The 12,652-nt window shown below is 38.7% G+C and overlaps 2 protein-coding genes across 2 annotated transcripts in view; both read right to left on the bottom strand.

Annotated features, from left to right (window-relative positions):
* LOC145485569 (uncharacterized) overlaps positions 1–796 on the bottom strand; it is a 1,125-nt gene extending 329 nt beyond the window's left edge. Inside the window, exon 1 of the mRNA XM_081464220.1 lies at positions 1–796. This exon is cut by the window's left edge and continues 329 nt beyond it. Coding sequence (XP_081320346.1) covers positions 1–796 — 796 coding nt within the window.
* A 3,532-nt stretch (positions 797–4,328) lies between these two features.
* On the bottom strand, positions 4,329–10,293 carry LOC145484878 (uncharacterized). The gene is made up of 7 exons (XM_081463511.1): positions 9,902–10,293; positions 9,648–9,762; positions 8,947–9,069; positions 8,450–8,533; positions 7,933–7,966; positions 7,136–7,271; positions 4,329–5,803 (listed from the first exon to the last, which is right to left on the bottom strand). Exons 1-7 carry the CDS (start codon positions 10,223–10,225, stop codon positions 5,276–5,278), a joined length of 1,344 nt encoding a protein of 447 aa, XP_081319637.1. The 5' UTR covers positions 10,226–10,293; the 3' UTR covers positions 4,329–5,275.
* Positions 10,294–12,652: the final 2,359 nt, after the last annotated feature.

Raw genomic sequence — 12,652 nt, 5'->3', positions numbered from 1 at the left:
AGTTATTACTCTTCAAAACCAACTCCGCAAACGTAGCAATATCCTCACCCAGTGACCCCTCCCATTCCCCCTCGTCCATCCCTCCATAGGTCACAGATGATTCCTTCAAGGCCTCCAATCCTTCATCATGTGGAATATGAGGATACAAACCCACAACATCAATTGTACACAATATAGCACCCTCCGGTAACCTCTGAAGTTCACCCAGTTTCCTCAAAAAGTCATTAGTGTCCTTGACATATGAGTTTATCTTCGGCACCAAAGGTCTTAAGTTATTATCGACAAACTCTGAAATCCTTTCTGTAGGTGTACTGCACCCCGAAATTACTGGCCTTCCTGGGCAACCCGGCTTGTGTAACTTCGGCAGCAAATAAAACCTTCCCGGTCTCGCATCCTCCGACACTAAAAGGTAATCCCTCGTTTTATCATCAATATGTCCTTTGCCCCAACACTCACGCACTTTTTCATTGATCTTATCAGTAATGTCCTGAGTAGGATCCCTATCCAATGATGTATACACTTCAGAATCACTCAGCTGTCGCTTAGCTTCATTAATAAAAGCTTCCTTATTCATGACCACCACTGCAGACCCCTTGTCCGCCTGTTTTATAATTATGTCATCATAACCCCTCAAATTCTCTAATGCTCGCTGTTCATCTCTTGTGAGATTGCGCCGGTGAGTAACTGTAAAATCATGCGATAAAATGGCCTTTTCAAGCGCCTCCACGTAAGCTTCTATAGCCAACTCCCTGTTCCTCTCCGGACACCATTTAGACCGATTCCGAAAAGAGGGCATTTCTGAAAAATCCCCATCGACCTCTTCTTCAGAATAAAAAAAACTTTCTTAGCCTGATTCGTCTAATGTACTCCTTTATATCTTTTCTCACGTTATAAACATCAATCCTTTCACGTGTAGGGCAGAACTTCAAACCCTTCGACAAAAGTGATACTTCAGCGTCCGTGAGTACTCTTTTTGACAAATTTACAACAATATTCGTTCCGGTATCTATCCTACCTCCCACGTCGATCCCATTCCTCCCTCGAGGTGTCCCATTGTTGTCCCTGTCAACTTGAGTAATGTTCCCCACGGACGTCTCACCACTTGTAGTAACAGCTTCGGTGTTCACCACACCTTGTCCTTCATTACCCCCCGTGCTGCTGATAATACACTATCAATATCACTCTCAATTCCCCTCACATCTATTAACAATAACGGGCAGTCAACAGGTAGAGGGTTCACTCCCGCCAAAGTTTCCTCTGGTGTTAAATCTTCGATAACCACGACCCCACTATTCTCTCCAACATCCCCTCTGTTACTCACATCCTCCTTAATGTTCGCAATAAAATTCCCGATCTCCTCTCTCGAGGGTTCTCTAGTAATTTGGTCAGTAACATTTCCACCCTCGTCCCTGAGACCGTGGTCAACCACAATGTCATTACTCACAGCGCTCGACACATCACCCCCTTCCCGCAAATCACTCAACTTCTTAATTCTTCTTTCCAGTAAAGTATCATTCAGTTTCTCACAAATATCAGATATTTTCCTTACCATAGTCCCCAATGTCACTCCACCAAAACGCTCCTCGATGACTCCTTTAATCTTCGAAATCTCTTCCACTAATCTTTGTTTCACAGTCTTAATTGCAACTAAATTGTGCAGTTTGTCTTCATTTGTGATAGTATATATGAGTTCATGAAGATCGTTTATGTGTGGCTGGTGTTTGTGAACATATATATATATATGTATAAAACGGTTATAAAATGCCTCAAGCCAACAAAGAATGCCACTGCGTCAGGAGGATCAATGAAGATTCACAGTCCAAGCCTCACCGCAAAAATGAATTTAAAAACGTTTGATAAAGCAAGGACGGACAACTTCTGACGGTAAAAAAAGTTAAAAATTTAAAAATTTAATAGAAAAACGTTTCGGTCTTAGACCTTCATCAGTTAATATATAAAATCGTTACCAGAACTCTCAGGCCAACAAAGGTGTCACAGCGTCAGGATACATATCTTTTCGTCGATCAAAAAATCTCAAAGAATTATTAGCACCATCTCGTTTCAAAACTGTCGAAGAGAGACAAATAATTCATCAAAACAATGGTTGTTTCAAATGTGATAGGAATAGATGCGGCCTGTGTCGAAATTTCTTTGTTGAATCCAAATCATTTCTTAGTTTTCAGACGGGCAAAAAATACATCATTCATTTCAGGCTTTCTTGTGATTCAAAAAATGTAATTTATTTGGCTTCTTGCAAGAAATGTCGCTTGCAGTACGTGGGATCTACCACTACCGATTTTAGAATTAGGTTTCGTAATCATAAGTCTGCTATGCTCACAAACAAAACAACTTGTGAAGTAGCAATACATTTTAACAAAATCCCACACACTCTATATGACTTTTCGTTCCAATGTATTGATCAGGTACACACCCCAAACAACTCTGAGGAGATCGATAGGCTTCTAATTACAAAGGAGGCTTATTGGAGTGCTCAGCTGTTCTCTTTGGCACCCCAAGGCTTAAATAAAAGAAAGGAATTTCATTCGAAAAATAGAATTTGTTATAATTAATGAAATCCTCTCCTATATTGTACGTTATTGATTGATCGTTCAAAGGCCCTTTTCTTGGATTTTGTCAGCCTTTTAGGTGTTGATTAGACTCAAAGGCCCTGTCAAGGGATCTTATTACGATTAATATTATTTAAGGGCCCCTCCAGGGATTTTGTTGCTAATTTGCCCTTTCAGGCTCCAAAGGCCTCGTTTTGGGATTTTGTTACAGTTGATGTTTTGAGTTATATGTAGAGGAGGTTTTTACTTTTTCCAATGCTTGCCGCGTCGCCTCTTCGGTTATTTTATTTGTTTTAGCCAGTTTGGTCTTTAATTTTAGTTTTTAGCTTTTATCTCTCAGACTCTGCCGATTATTTTCATAGTAGTTTGTTTTTGATTTATTCAATATATTTTTTCGCTTTGTTGATTTTGGTTTTTTTTTCTTTGTTAATTAACACCACTTTCTGCCCTTTCACGTGATTTTGTACTTTTATTAATTGTCACTTGTAATTACGTAATCACTAGCACCTTAATCTTATTTAAAGCTCCTTTTTATTCAAAAGTTGTAATAACTGAAGAAGGTCTCTGACCGAAACGTTTTTTGTTAAATTTTTTAATCTTTTTTTCGTCAGAAGTTGTCCGTCCTCACAATTTTTTAACTTTCTATATATATATATATATATATATATATATATATATATATATATATATATATATATTACAGTAATTTTTACCTTCAGGGATAATTTTAGGTAGTGTGGTGTCATTTTGTAGAAAACAGCAAGAGTGGGGATTTAAGACGGTGTCTTTATGAAAGAAATTTGACTTGCACAGGGAGTGGGAGGGGTTGGGTGGATTCCAAGGGGAGCTGAGGGTCCCTATCCATACCAGAAGACCATGTAAATTTCGGTCTGCAGAGGCTTAAGACGATATTCTACTGTAGCATAAATTTATATAGAGGGAGCTGGTAACGCTAATATATAATAACTTAATATAAAAGAATGAATGCTCACGTCTTCAAAGGGGTGAAAGCAAGTATCCTCTGCCTTAAATCATTGTAAGTTTACTTTTAATTGTAATTTTAGCTTTTAAGCCCTCTTATTCCGTTTTTAATCTTGTCATGCGCATTTGAACATTTTATAAAATTTGCGCATTATAAACGTTATTATTATCATTATTATTATTTTATTAATAACGATTTCTTAAAGCATAAACAAGCGAATATTATCCACTTCACTGTCTTCAATGCTATCATTTCGGAGTTTGAAACATGTTTGGCTCAAAATAATATGGCTCAAGAGCAGCCATAACCCAGAGTGGTGGTTAAAAGGTCCGTCAGAAGCAATTTGGGCAAAATCTCTTTGGGCGGAATGACGTCACGAAAACGCACTGGATATGAGATGATTGATGGCTAACGAAGCGCGTAGCGCCGAGTTGGGTATAATCATCTCATATCCAACAAGCGCGAGTGGAATAATTGTTTCATTAAAAACCACCCGAAAATATTGGAAACTGAAATAGAATATAAATGAAAACGCCCCAAATATTTTACGCGTACGCTTAACTTATTTATAGATCATGGTATAATGGTACATACAAAGATGGCTAAGCCGATGAAAACTCTTGAATTGCATTATCCATTTTTTTTACCACAACGGATATACCGTCAAAAGTGACAATGAGCTGTCCCAAGTACCAAGTTTGAGAAATATGGTGATTTGAAGTGTACCGTCTCCTGCCTAGTTCTCTCATAGACACACTCGTAATAGATGGGTGCCGAATGGGTCTCGCAGAATTTTCGCCGAATTTCATGGGTCTCGCAGTTTTAATTGTTTTTTCACGAAGCTGCCTTGCATTCTTGATTTTTTTTAAGGCTAAGAGAGCCGCGAAGTACCGATTTGTTTATTTCTTTTTTTTTTCTTTTTTGATAAAAGCTTAAATAACATCTGAATATCTTAGAACCTGAACGTCTCAAAGGTAAAGTCTGCATACGAGCCAAGTGGCCCACCAGGCCGGAGCTTATCCCGGTTTCTGTAGTATGAAGCGATTAGGAGTATTTCTACTCCCCCCTGGATGGGATGCTAGTCCATCGCAGTGTTACTCCCAGCATTAAGTTCGCCGGTACTCATTTTTATACACCTGGGTGGAGAGAGGCACTGTGAAAGTAAGAACAAGAACACAACACAATGTCCCCGGCCAGGGCTCGAATCCGGACCGCTCGATCCGGAGACGAACGCACTAACCATGAGGCCACCACGCCTCCCACGAGCTTGCATTTAAAACACTTTGAAGTCTCGTTCGCACAATTGAATAAGTCAAAATGTCTCGGGCTCGCAAAGAAAAACGCAAGTCTCTCTTTTTTTTTTCGCAAAGTCTCGCATTTACCATTCACCACCCCTTAATAGCAAAACTCTATGACAGATGTTTCTTTTATTCTACGGCCACCATATTTGTGCACCTCAGAGGGGAACAGGCCTGGCGTCTCTATACAAGGCTCTATAACTTTGGGTAGAACATTTGTCAGTTATAAAAAGCTGCACACACTAAACTATTGTCGAGGTTGTTTATATGTTATTCGTCTGCCATATCCCAGATTCTTGACTTAATGTATTGTAGGGTTGCGGTTTTATTTATGTATTTTTTTCCAACGGCTTCATGACAATAAAAAACACAAATAATGATTTAAAAAATAAATGAACATAAACAGAAATATAAGTTGCATGCGGGTCTCACTGAATCAAGATATATCCCATGGCTTTGATGTGCTTGTCTCCGTTATCTGAGTTGAATTTCGCGTCAATGCCACACGTGTTGGTGTCATCAGGGTGACCTCCGGAGCCAAACCCGATTCTTGAGTCACAGTAGGCGCACTGGTCTTCGTTGTTACCAAGGATCCCGATTCTCACCCTAATAGTACGCGCGTTTAAATTATCAACATTGTTAAAACCTTCTTTGTTGCAGTTCCGTTGCAAGGAGCCTTGGGAACCAAGCAGCGATTTCCAGGTGTCACGGCCCACTGATGTGGAACGGAATTTCCCGTCAGCGATCAGTGAGTACAGCGAGTCTGCCGTTTGGTCTATGACGATAAAATTCGTTGTTTCCTCTCCAGGGATCTTCATGCCAAGACAGATCTCGGAGAACGGTGTGGTCCAGTAGGTCGGTACCTTGGTCTCTTCTGTGTCAAATCCAGTCTCGCCTCCTTCCAGGTTAAAAGTTTCTATGTTGCTCCAAAGATCGGAATCATAGTGGAAGGTTCGCTGAAAGAAACACAAACTCGTTAGCTTTGTCCAGCTATCTCTAGTTGTTTGCTGCATAGCCTTTTCAAAATGAATTGAAATCAACACTGAAAGCTCATTTTGGAATCATCAGTTAAGGTGGTTCCCTAGAGTATTTACGAACACCCTCCCTATAGCTGGCTTTCACATGAAGTCACTGAAATTCAAACTACAAAACTATTGATCTTCCTGAGATTTTACTTTAATGATGTATAAGAGCAGCTGGAAACTAATGTTCATACAAATTTTCGCTCCGAATGGATCCGTGGTTGTGTGATACAATACGCTTGAATTTCTGAGCTTTTGCGTAATGCGGCATTTACATGACGGTCTAGAGAGCTGTCACGATGGTTAAAAAAGTGACTTATTTCGGGGAATTTGGCTCTCTGAACAGTTCATGTTTTACAAAAAGTATTATTTTAATGTTTCAGAGTTCCTCGAGGGATAAATGCACGCTTTTGTAGCAAAACTCAGTGACAGATGTTTCTGTTGGTTTTCGGCAGCCATGAGGAGATATATTCCTCATTTTGGCCTAAACTCCTTAATATTCATACTTTCGTTCGGTGACATTTTTTAATACTTTGCCACATTATGGAAATGATATTGCCTGACATTTTGAATTCGTAAAAAGTCAAGGTTGTTCAGACGGTTTTGCTAATATTCTGTTATTTGTCATTCTTCTAAATATATTTGGCCCTGACAGATTTTGACAAAAATAGGGTATTTTATAGGAATTGTATGTGGTTAAAACTGGGCCAAATTAAAAAAAAAAAGAATTCACCGAAGGAAACGCGAGAAAATTCACTGTCATTTTTGTTCTTTGTCTTCATGTTGACGTCATAAAAATAAAAAAACACGCGCGCAGATTACTTGAACTTTCGTCCTATGCGCGCGTACAATCGCAAAACTATAGGGAGCCGCCTAAAATTAATACAATCGAATCTCTTTAATACGCAGAACTAAGGGATAGAGCGTGGCTTCCTATTATGTCGGTGATTTTTATAGAGATCAAAAGGTTGTACGAATTCTGAGTTCTTTAGGACCAACTGAACTGTCTGTAATACAGAAGCGTCAGTCTGTAAGGAGAGGTGCGATTGCAGTGTACGTGTGCGAAATAATTTATATATCGGTACACTACGTATTGAAAATAGAAAAAAGAATCCTCGCATGAACTCCTCCGTAGAATTTATGGCTTCAGAAAAGTTTATGTATAGGTTATTAGAGTATATAGTTTGACATTTATATCACATAAGTGGAAGCAACTGTAGATTTTTTGACGACCAGAAAAAAAAAATGTATTGTTCCATGTTTCACCTTTCTTCCGTCAATCTTCATGACTAGTGTCCATCTGCTTCCACGACAAGGTCCCAGCATGGTATCATTCATGGCGCAATAGACTTGGATTTCATTGGATCCCACTTTCAGCTGGTAGGCTTTGTTTTCCTTGGTCCTGATGTTTAGAAACGATTAATTTAGTCGAATTGTATTCTTTGTTTTCATTTAAGGATGTTATTGCTCGAGATGTACGACCAGCTAACTTCTGCACGGGAACTCTTGACCAACTAAGACTTAAGGAATGTCTACTACGTTTTCTGCAAGGACTTGTATTATCTAACGGTCAGGAAACGGAACCCTTTGTTGCTGTTGTCGTTTTTGCTTTCGTCGCTAGGCCTCTTTGTAAGTACCTGTTGTAAATTTTCTCGTTTCATTCCGTTTACATTTTTTGCTGAATATGACGAAGCGAAGAAACGCTTATATACTTTTAGGCAGTTTCACTCGTTGCACTTTAATGTTACTAAAGGTAATAGAGCGGTTTTCACTTGAGTCTCGAAAGTAATTGGTTTTGTATCACCACGCCAGACGGTTGACTTAAAAACCCGCGCCACTTTTTCAGCTAAACAGAAGTAGAACCTTCATAACCAATAATCACTCGCTCGCGCACGTTTTCCCGCTTTGCGCGTCAGCGATGCTGACGGTGTAATTACACTGAGTTTTGAGTATTTCATTAGATTGTCTGTGCCTTTTATAACTGGCAATGGTGATTACTCCCGTTTTGGTTTTACGACACTCGATTTGAAGTCGCTCTATTGCAATTGCTAAATGTCACTTACAAAAACCCGTCATAAAGTTCTTTGCAAGTCGAATCTGCAAAGAAAAGAAAAAAGAAAAAGAAAAAAAAACATGCAAACAGACAAACAAAAACAAAAAGAAGTCAAGAAGTGTTGTTTTAAAAAAAAGGCTGAGGCTCCTTACTGCTATCCTTAAGTCCACATGAAAAATAAAACAAAAACATAAGCAAATACAACCCGGCCGGTACTCCACTCCGTCCTCTGCTGCATTAGGAGACCCAAGGCCGCTCTTTTCTCCAATGTAGGCTAACCCAGCAATTTTTTTTTTTTTTTTTTGCTGAAACTCCCCAGCAAATTAATTGCTAGTACCCACTTATACTCATGAATAGAAGGGAGCACTATAAAGTGTTTCGCACAAACCCGAAAAACACAAAATAATTCTCGATCAGAAGTCCATAGCAACGTCATCGCGTATCTTAATCTCCAAATGGAATGAGCTATAATCTTAAAATAAACAACACCAAAAGACCCCAACAAAAATGGTTTGAATCCTACTCACAAGAACAAATAAACGATCCCTTGGTATTGTTGCACAGAGCATCAGCGGTGCAGTTGTGTGTTCCTCCTTTACACTCGTCGACATCTGAGAAATGGTCGTTTAAACAAAACCAATAATTTTCTTAAAAATATACATGTATCATCTTTCTTGACTTCAAAATTCTGTCGTAGCTGTTACTGCGAATAAAAACCATTTAGTTCCAATATTTGTAATATTAAGAATTACATAACCTACCCAGATTGCTTCTCGTTCCCGATAGGATGTCTTTCAAAATTTCTGATAATTTAGCTCTATAAACGACGAAGTTTAATACTGATGAGAACTTATCTCGCTGGATTAAGTTTTGAGCAATTTTGAGCAATTTGATATGTGTTCAGCCCCCCACAAATGAGTGGCACAATCTGTAACGAACCAAGTGGATTCAGTACAACAGCGTTTTTTCTTCATACTGTACTACCCTGGTTCTCTTGAATTAGGAGAACGATAAAAAGTCTGACCTTCACAATTCTTCCCATCTCCATGATATCCAGGCTTACAAGAGCATGTATAAGACCCATTGGTGTTACTACACTCAGCATCTGCGTCACAACTGAATGTTTCTGCAGCACACTCATCAATGTCTGAAACATACTACATTTAATTAGCTCCATTGACTAAGCTTGTAATATCGTTCACAGAGTTGTCACAAAACAAAAAGATCGAACTGTTCTTAGTCGTCTTGGGAGAGCCCCAAAGTTGAGTTTAAGGGATACTGTCTGTGTTTAATAAAAGGCCGCTATGGCTGTTTGCCATTGACCCAAACATTTCGGAAATTTTGGTCAGAATGTAAATGGTGAGACAATTTTGGCTTGGTAGTCCAGAATTTCCAACCGAAACATCCAAGTGGAGAATTTAACCATTGTGAAATGAATGGAGTTTGAGATGTGTGAACAAGTTATTCAATTGCTGTTTTCTAGCTCGCGAAACATCAAAGCTCTAATTAACGGAGTTCAAACTCACTACCTCTGTGATACCGGGTTGGTACTATATTGCAAATGTGGTAAATCATGCAATGAATGAAATGCATATGTAAACTACTATTAAAACTTCAAACAAACATGACGGTCATCGCGATGTATTAACAACTACATCTCTAAGGCCGTTGCAGCCATTAGGCAGTTGGTTAGAGAGAAAATAAAATGTAGTGTCGTTTTCTCACCAGTCTTACAGTCCTGACCCGTAAATCCTGAGGGACAAATGCAACGATATCCTCTGTGTGTAAAACCGGTTTGACAAATCATTTCACCAGAGCAAGGGCCACTGGCACAAGGATTCTTAAACGGAAAGAAAAAAGGAATCAATTGCAAAATAAACGAAACGTGAGCGGTGTGAATGTTTGTCGTATAACAACAACAACAACAACAACAACAACAACAACAACAAAGAGGCATTGAACTGAAAAAGAAAAATTACTTTTGCTCCCCGATATACATAGTCCGGATTTTCCTGCAGATCTTTCTGGTGTCCTTCGTACGTAGCATTATTTAATTCGCATTTTCCAATTTCACTTGTTGTTATATAATTATAACTGACACAATTATGTTCCATGAAGCACAGCGCACCACAAAATTCCTGATCCATGGTTTCAGCGATGCGAATCACGTGGTTTTTCAGACGTTTACCCTCTAATACTTGGGCCGCTCTAAATTCCAAAAGACGACACTCTTCTGAAAAAGTAAATCTGCAAAGGATTTTAGGTGGCTCAAAACACTTTCCAGCACTTTCCAATACATACATTTTGATGGCTCAGTAAATCTAATCTTTATCGGTTGATGCCATAGTCGTGGTATCAAAAGCCTGCTTAATAATTGGTAAAGGTAAAAGTAAAGGTAAACTTTATTTAGCCAGGGTGGCCCATTCAGTGACGAGGTAAAATTTAAAAAAAATACAAGATATAAATTTAAAAATACAAGTAATAAATAAAAGTATAGAGTATAAACAAGCACGCAATAATTGGTGAACATGTTGGTGTCAGTTTTGTGGCACAGTAAACTACCATAGCAACAGTATGATGTGGTAAAACCATCCTTAATTTTAGCTTCAAGCCCTTATAACTGGAAAAGGAGTTAGGTGACCCCATTTTTATGATCAAATTGTGACAAGCATGGTGAGATGCAACTTTTTACAAAGTTTAAAAAAGTTCTGTGTGGTGGGTTCAGAGCCACTTTATATTTTCGAAAATTTAAGGTGGCCCTGATCCCACTCCTATCATCGGTTTCTTGTCCCTGGAGAACTATCGGAAATAATTTTGTTTCAAAATGCAAAATGTCAGTGGGGAAAAATAAATCTTGCACTTAGGAATTATGCATGTAAAAGTAATTCTCCAAAATAAAACAAGTTTTACACCTAAGCAACATTTCCAGGATGTAGTATAAATGCAATATAAATGCAATATGCTTTTAATTTCACGCGCGCTAATTTAGTTAGATAGAAAATCTCTCCCCCAGTTCATTCGGCGTCATTGCACAGAAAGTCGGCTAGGTAAAGTAATTGTTCTCCTTAAGAAATGTTACAGACTCCTTGCCGATCTCCTTGGGACAAGGAGAGCCATGCTTTTCTCTCGCAGTGCAACGCATATATTTCGGTACATAAAGTCGCTCAACATGTTTCTTGGAGTAAGAGGTGCAGATAGCTAAGTATGTAATTACAACAATAACATCATCGATGTGAGCTCTTTTTTTATAAAGTGTTGCAAAGTTTGATTAATCTAGACCGAAAATTGTGTTTGTGGTGCCATACAATGTTGACAAGAAATATAAAGTTTTTGGAGTTCTGTTTCAGAGGCCACCGTGTACAGAACCCCTTCCGCTTATTAAAGAAGGTTTTAACCTCTTTTTAATGCCCCTCCCAATCCTTCTTGTCAAAAGACACAAACGACTGTAAAACTGCTTTTGTGACTAAAAAATGTCTCGCTAGAAAGGTTGAAAATTCCTTGCTCACCCCTATTTTGACATTCTCTGAATCCACCACACACTGCAAAAAATTATTGATGAGAAATGTATCGATCGAACTGAAACATCAAAACCTTCACCGGACATGCTTTGGGCTATTAACTCGTTAATGTGACCAGGCGCGCTGGAAATTGACAACGCTGTTCAAAATTTCAGTATGGTGTGAGGAATTTGGCACGAAATGGGAGCGGTGCGCTGCGGTTTGGTGGGGTGGAATTTGAACAAAAATTCCGTTACAGCTACGTTACGTTGAACAGAATCATGGCGAAGACACAAGAGGAATTTTAGGAAAAATCTTGTCCGTTTGTTGTTGCTGGAATTAAAGGGCCGACAGAAGCCGTGTGCTTTAATTGAAATGTCAAAGTTTGTGAAAAGTAGCATTTCCAAACCACGTAAATTTCTGTTCTATAATTGATTTCTTTAACTGTTCTACACGAGAAGGAACATTTGACCCTAAGGTGGAGCACCCGAGCATCATTTTCGACACGAGGCTAGGGAATTTACCCTACTGAAAATTCAAAATTTTGAGAATTGCTTTTGTATGCATATTTCCTATATGTACGATATATTTTTCCACATTGACATTTTGAATTTTGGAACAAAATTATTTCCGATAGTGCCCTCAGCGACAATAAACCCATGGAAATTTTTAGGGGTACTACGGAAATTCTAGACAAGAGAAGGTTTTGAACAAAAGAGCCAGCTGGGCTCGTCTTAATTCAATTTAAGTGCCACGAACAAGTGAATCTTTGGAAACAAACATTGCGTTACCGCATGGTGGAAAAAAAAAAAGAAGCTAACAAGCTTCGGAAACGCTTTTACAGAGAGACTAAGACAAAAACAACTTGACCAGTAGGGGTGGTTATTTTATTTCCAAATTTACGGTGTATGCGTAATGGTTGTAAGTGCACCGCCGTTATCTTTTTTGACCATCAAAATGGCGAATATTTGGCAAATTCGTGGAGCTCCGGTACGGCGCGCAGTGGAGAGTGCCCACAAATTTTATTCTATAAGTTTTTACATTGATGATAGTACTTTTGAGTTATCATTAGACTTGATCCCAGATCACCTCCCATATCTGAAGAAATAGCTTTCAACTATGGGTATATCACGCTTCGCACATTCCGGAGTTTGGCAGGAGTAAATAACTCGATCTGTCAAACTTTGACAGAATACAATTGTTATACCTGTAAAATATTGAAAAAATAATAAC

The sequence above is a fragment of the Orbicella franksi genome, chromosome 4 (assembly GCF_964199315.1).
Source record: "Orbicella franksi chromosome 4, jaOrbFran1.1, whole genome shotgun sequence".
In the NCBI taxonomy this organism is placed as follows: domain Eukaryota; kingdom Metazoa; phylum Cnidaria; class Anthozoa; order Scleractinia; family Merulinidae; genus Orbicella; species Orbicella franksi.
The sequence above is the reverse complement of the archived record's forward strand: the minus strand, read 5'-3'. Positions and strand labels throughout refer to the sequence as shown.

What these genes read in the sequence shown, in the direction of transcription:
- LOC145484878 (XM_081463511.1), bottom strand. Translation starts at nt 10,225, where the DNA reads ATGTATGTATTGGAAAGTGCTGGAAAGTGTTTTGAGCCACCTAAAATC. An exon ending in GGGATCGTTTATTTGTTCTT is followed by an intron (nt 7,967 to 8,449) that starts GTGAGTAGGATT and finishes TTTTCTTTGCAG; the next exon opens with ATTCGACTTGCAAAGAACTT. An exon ending in TGAAGATTGACGGAAGAAAG is followed by an intron (nt 5,804 to 7,135) that starts GTGAAACATGGA and finishes TGTTTCTTTCAG; the next exon opens with CGAACCTTCCACTATGATTC.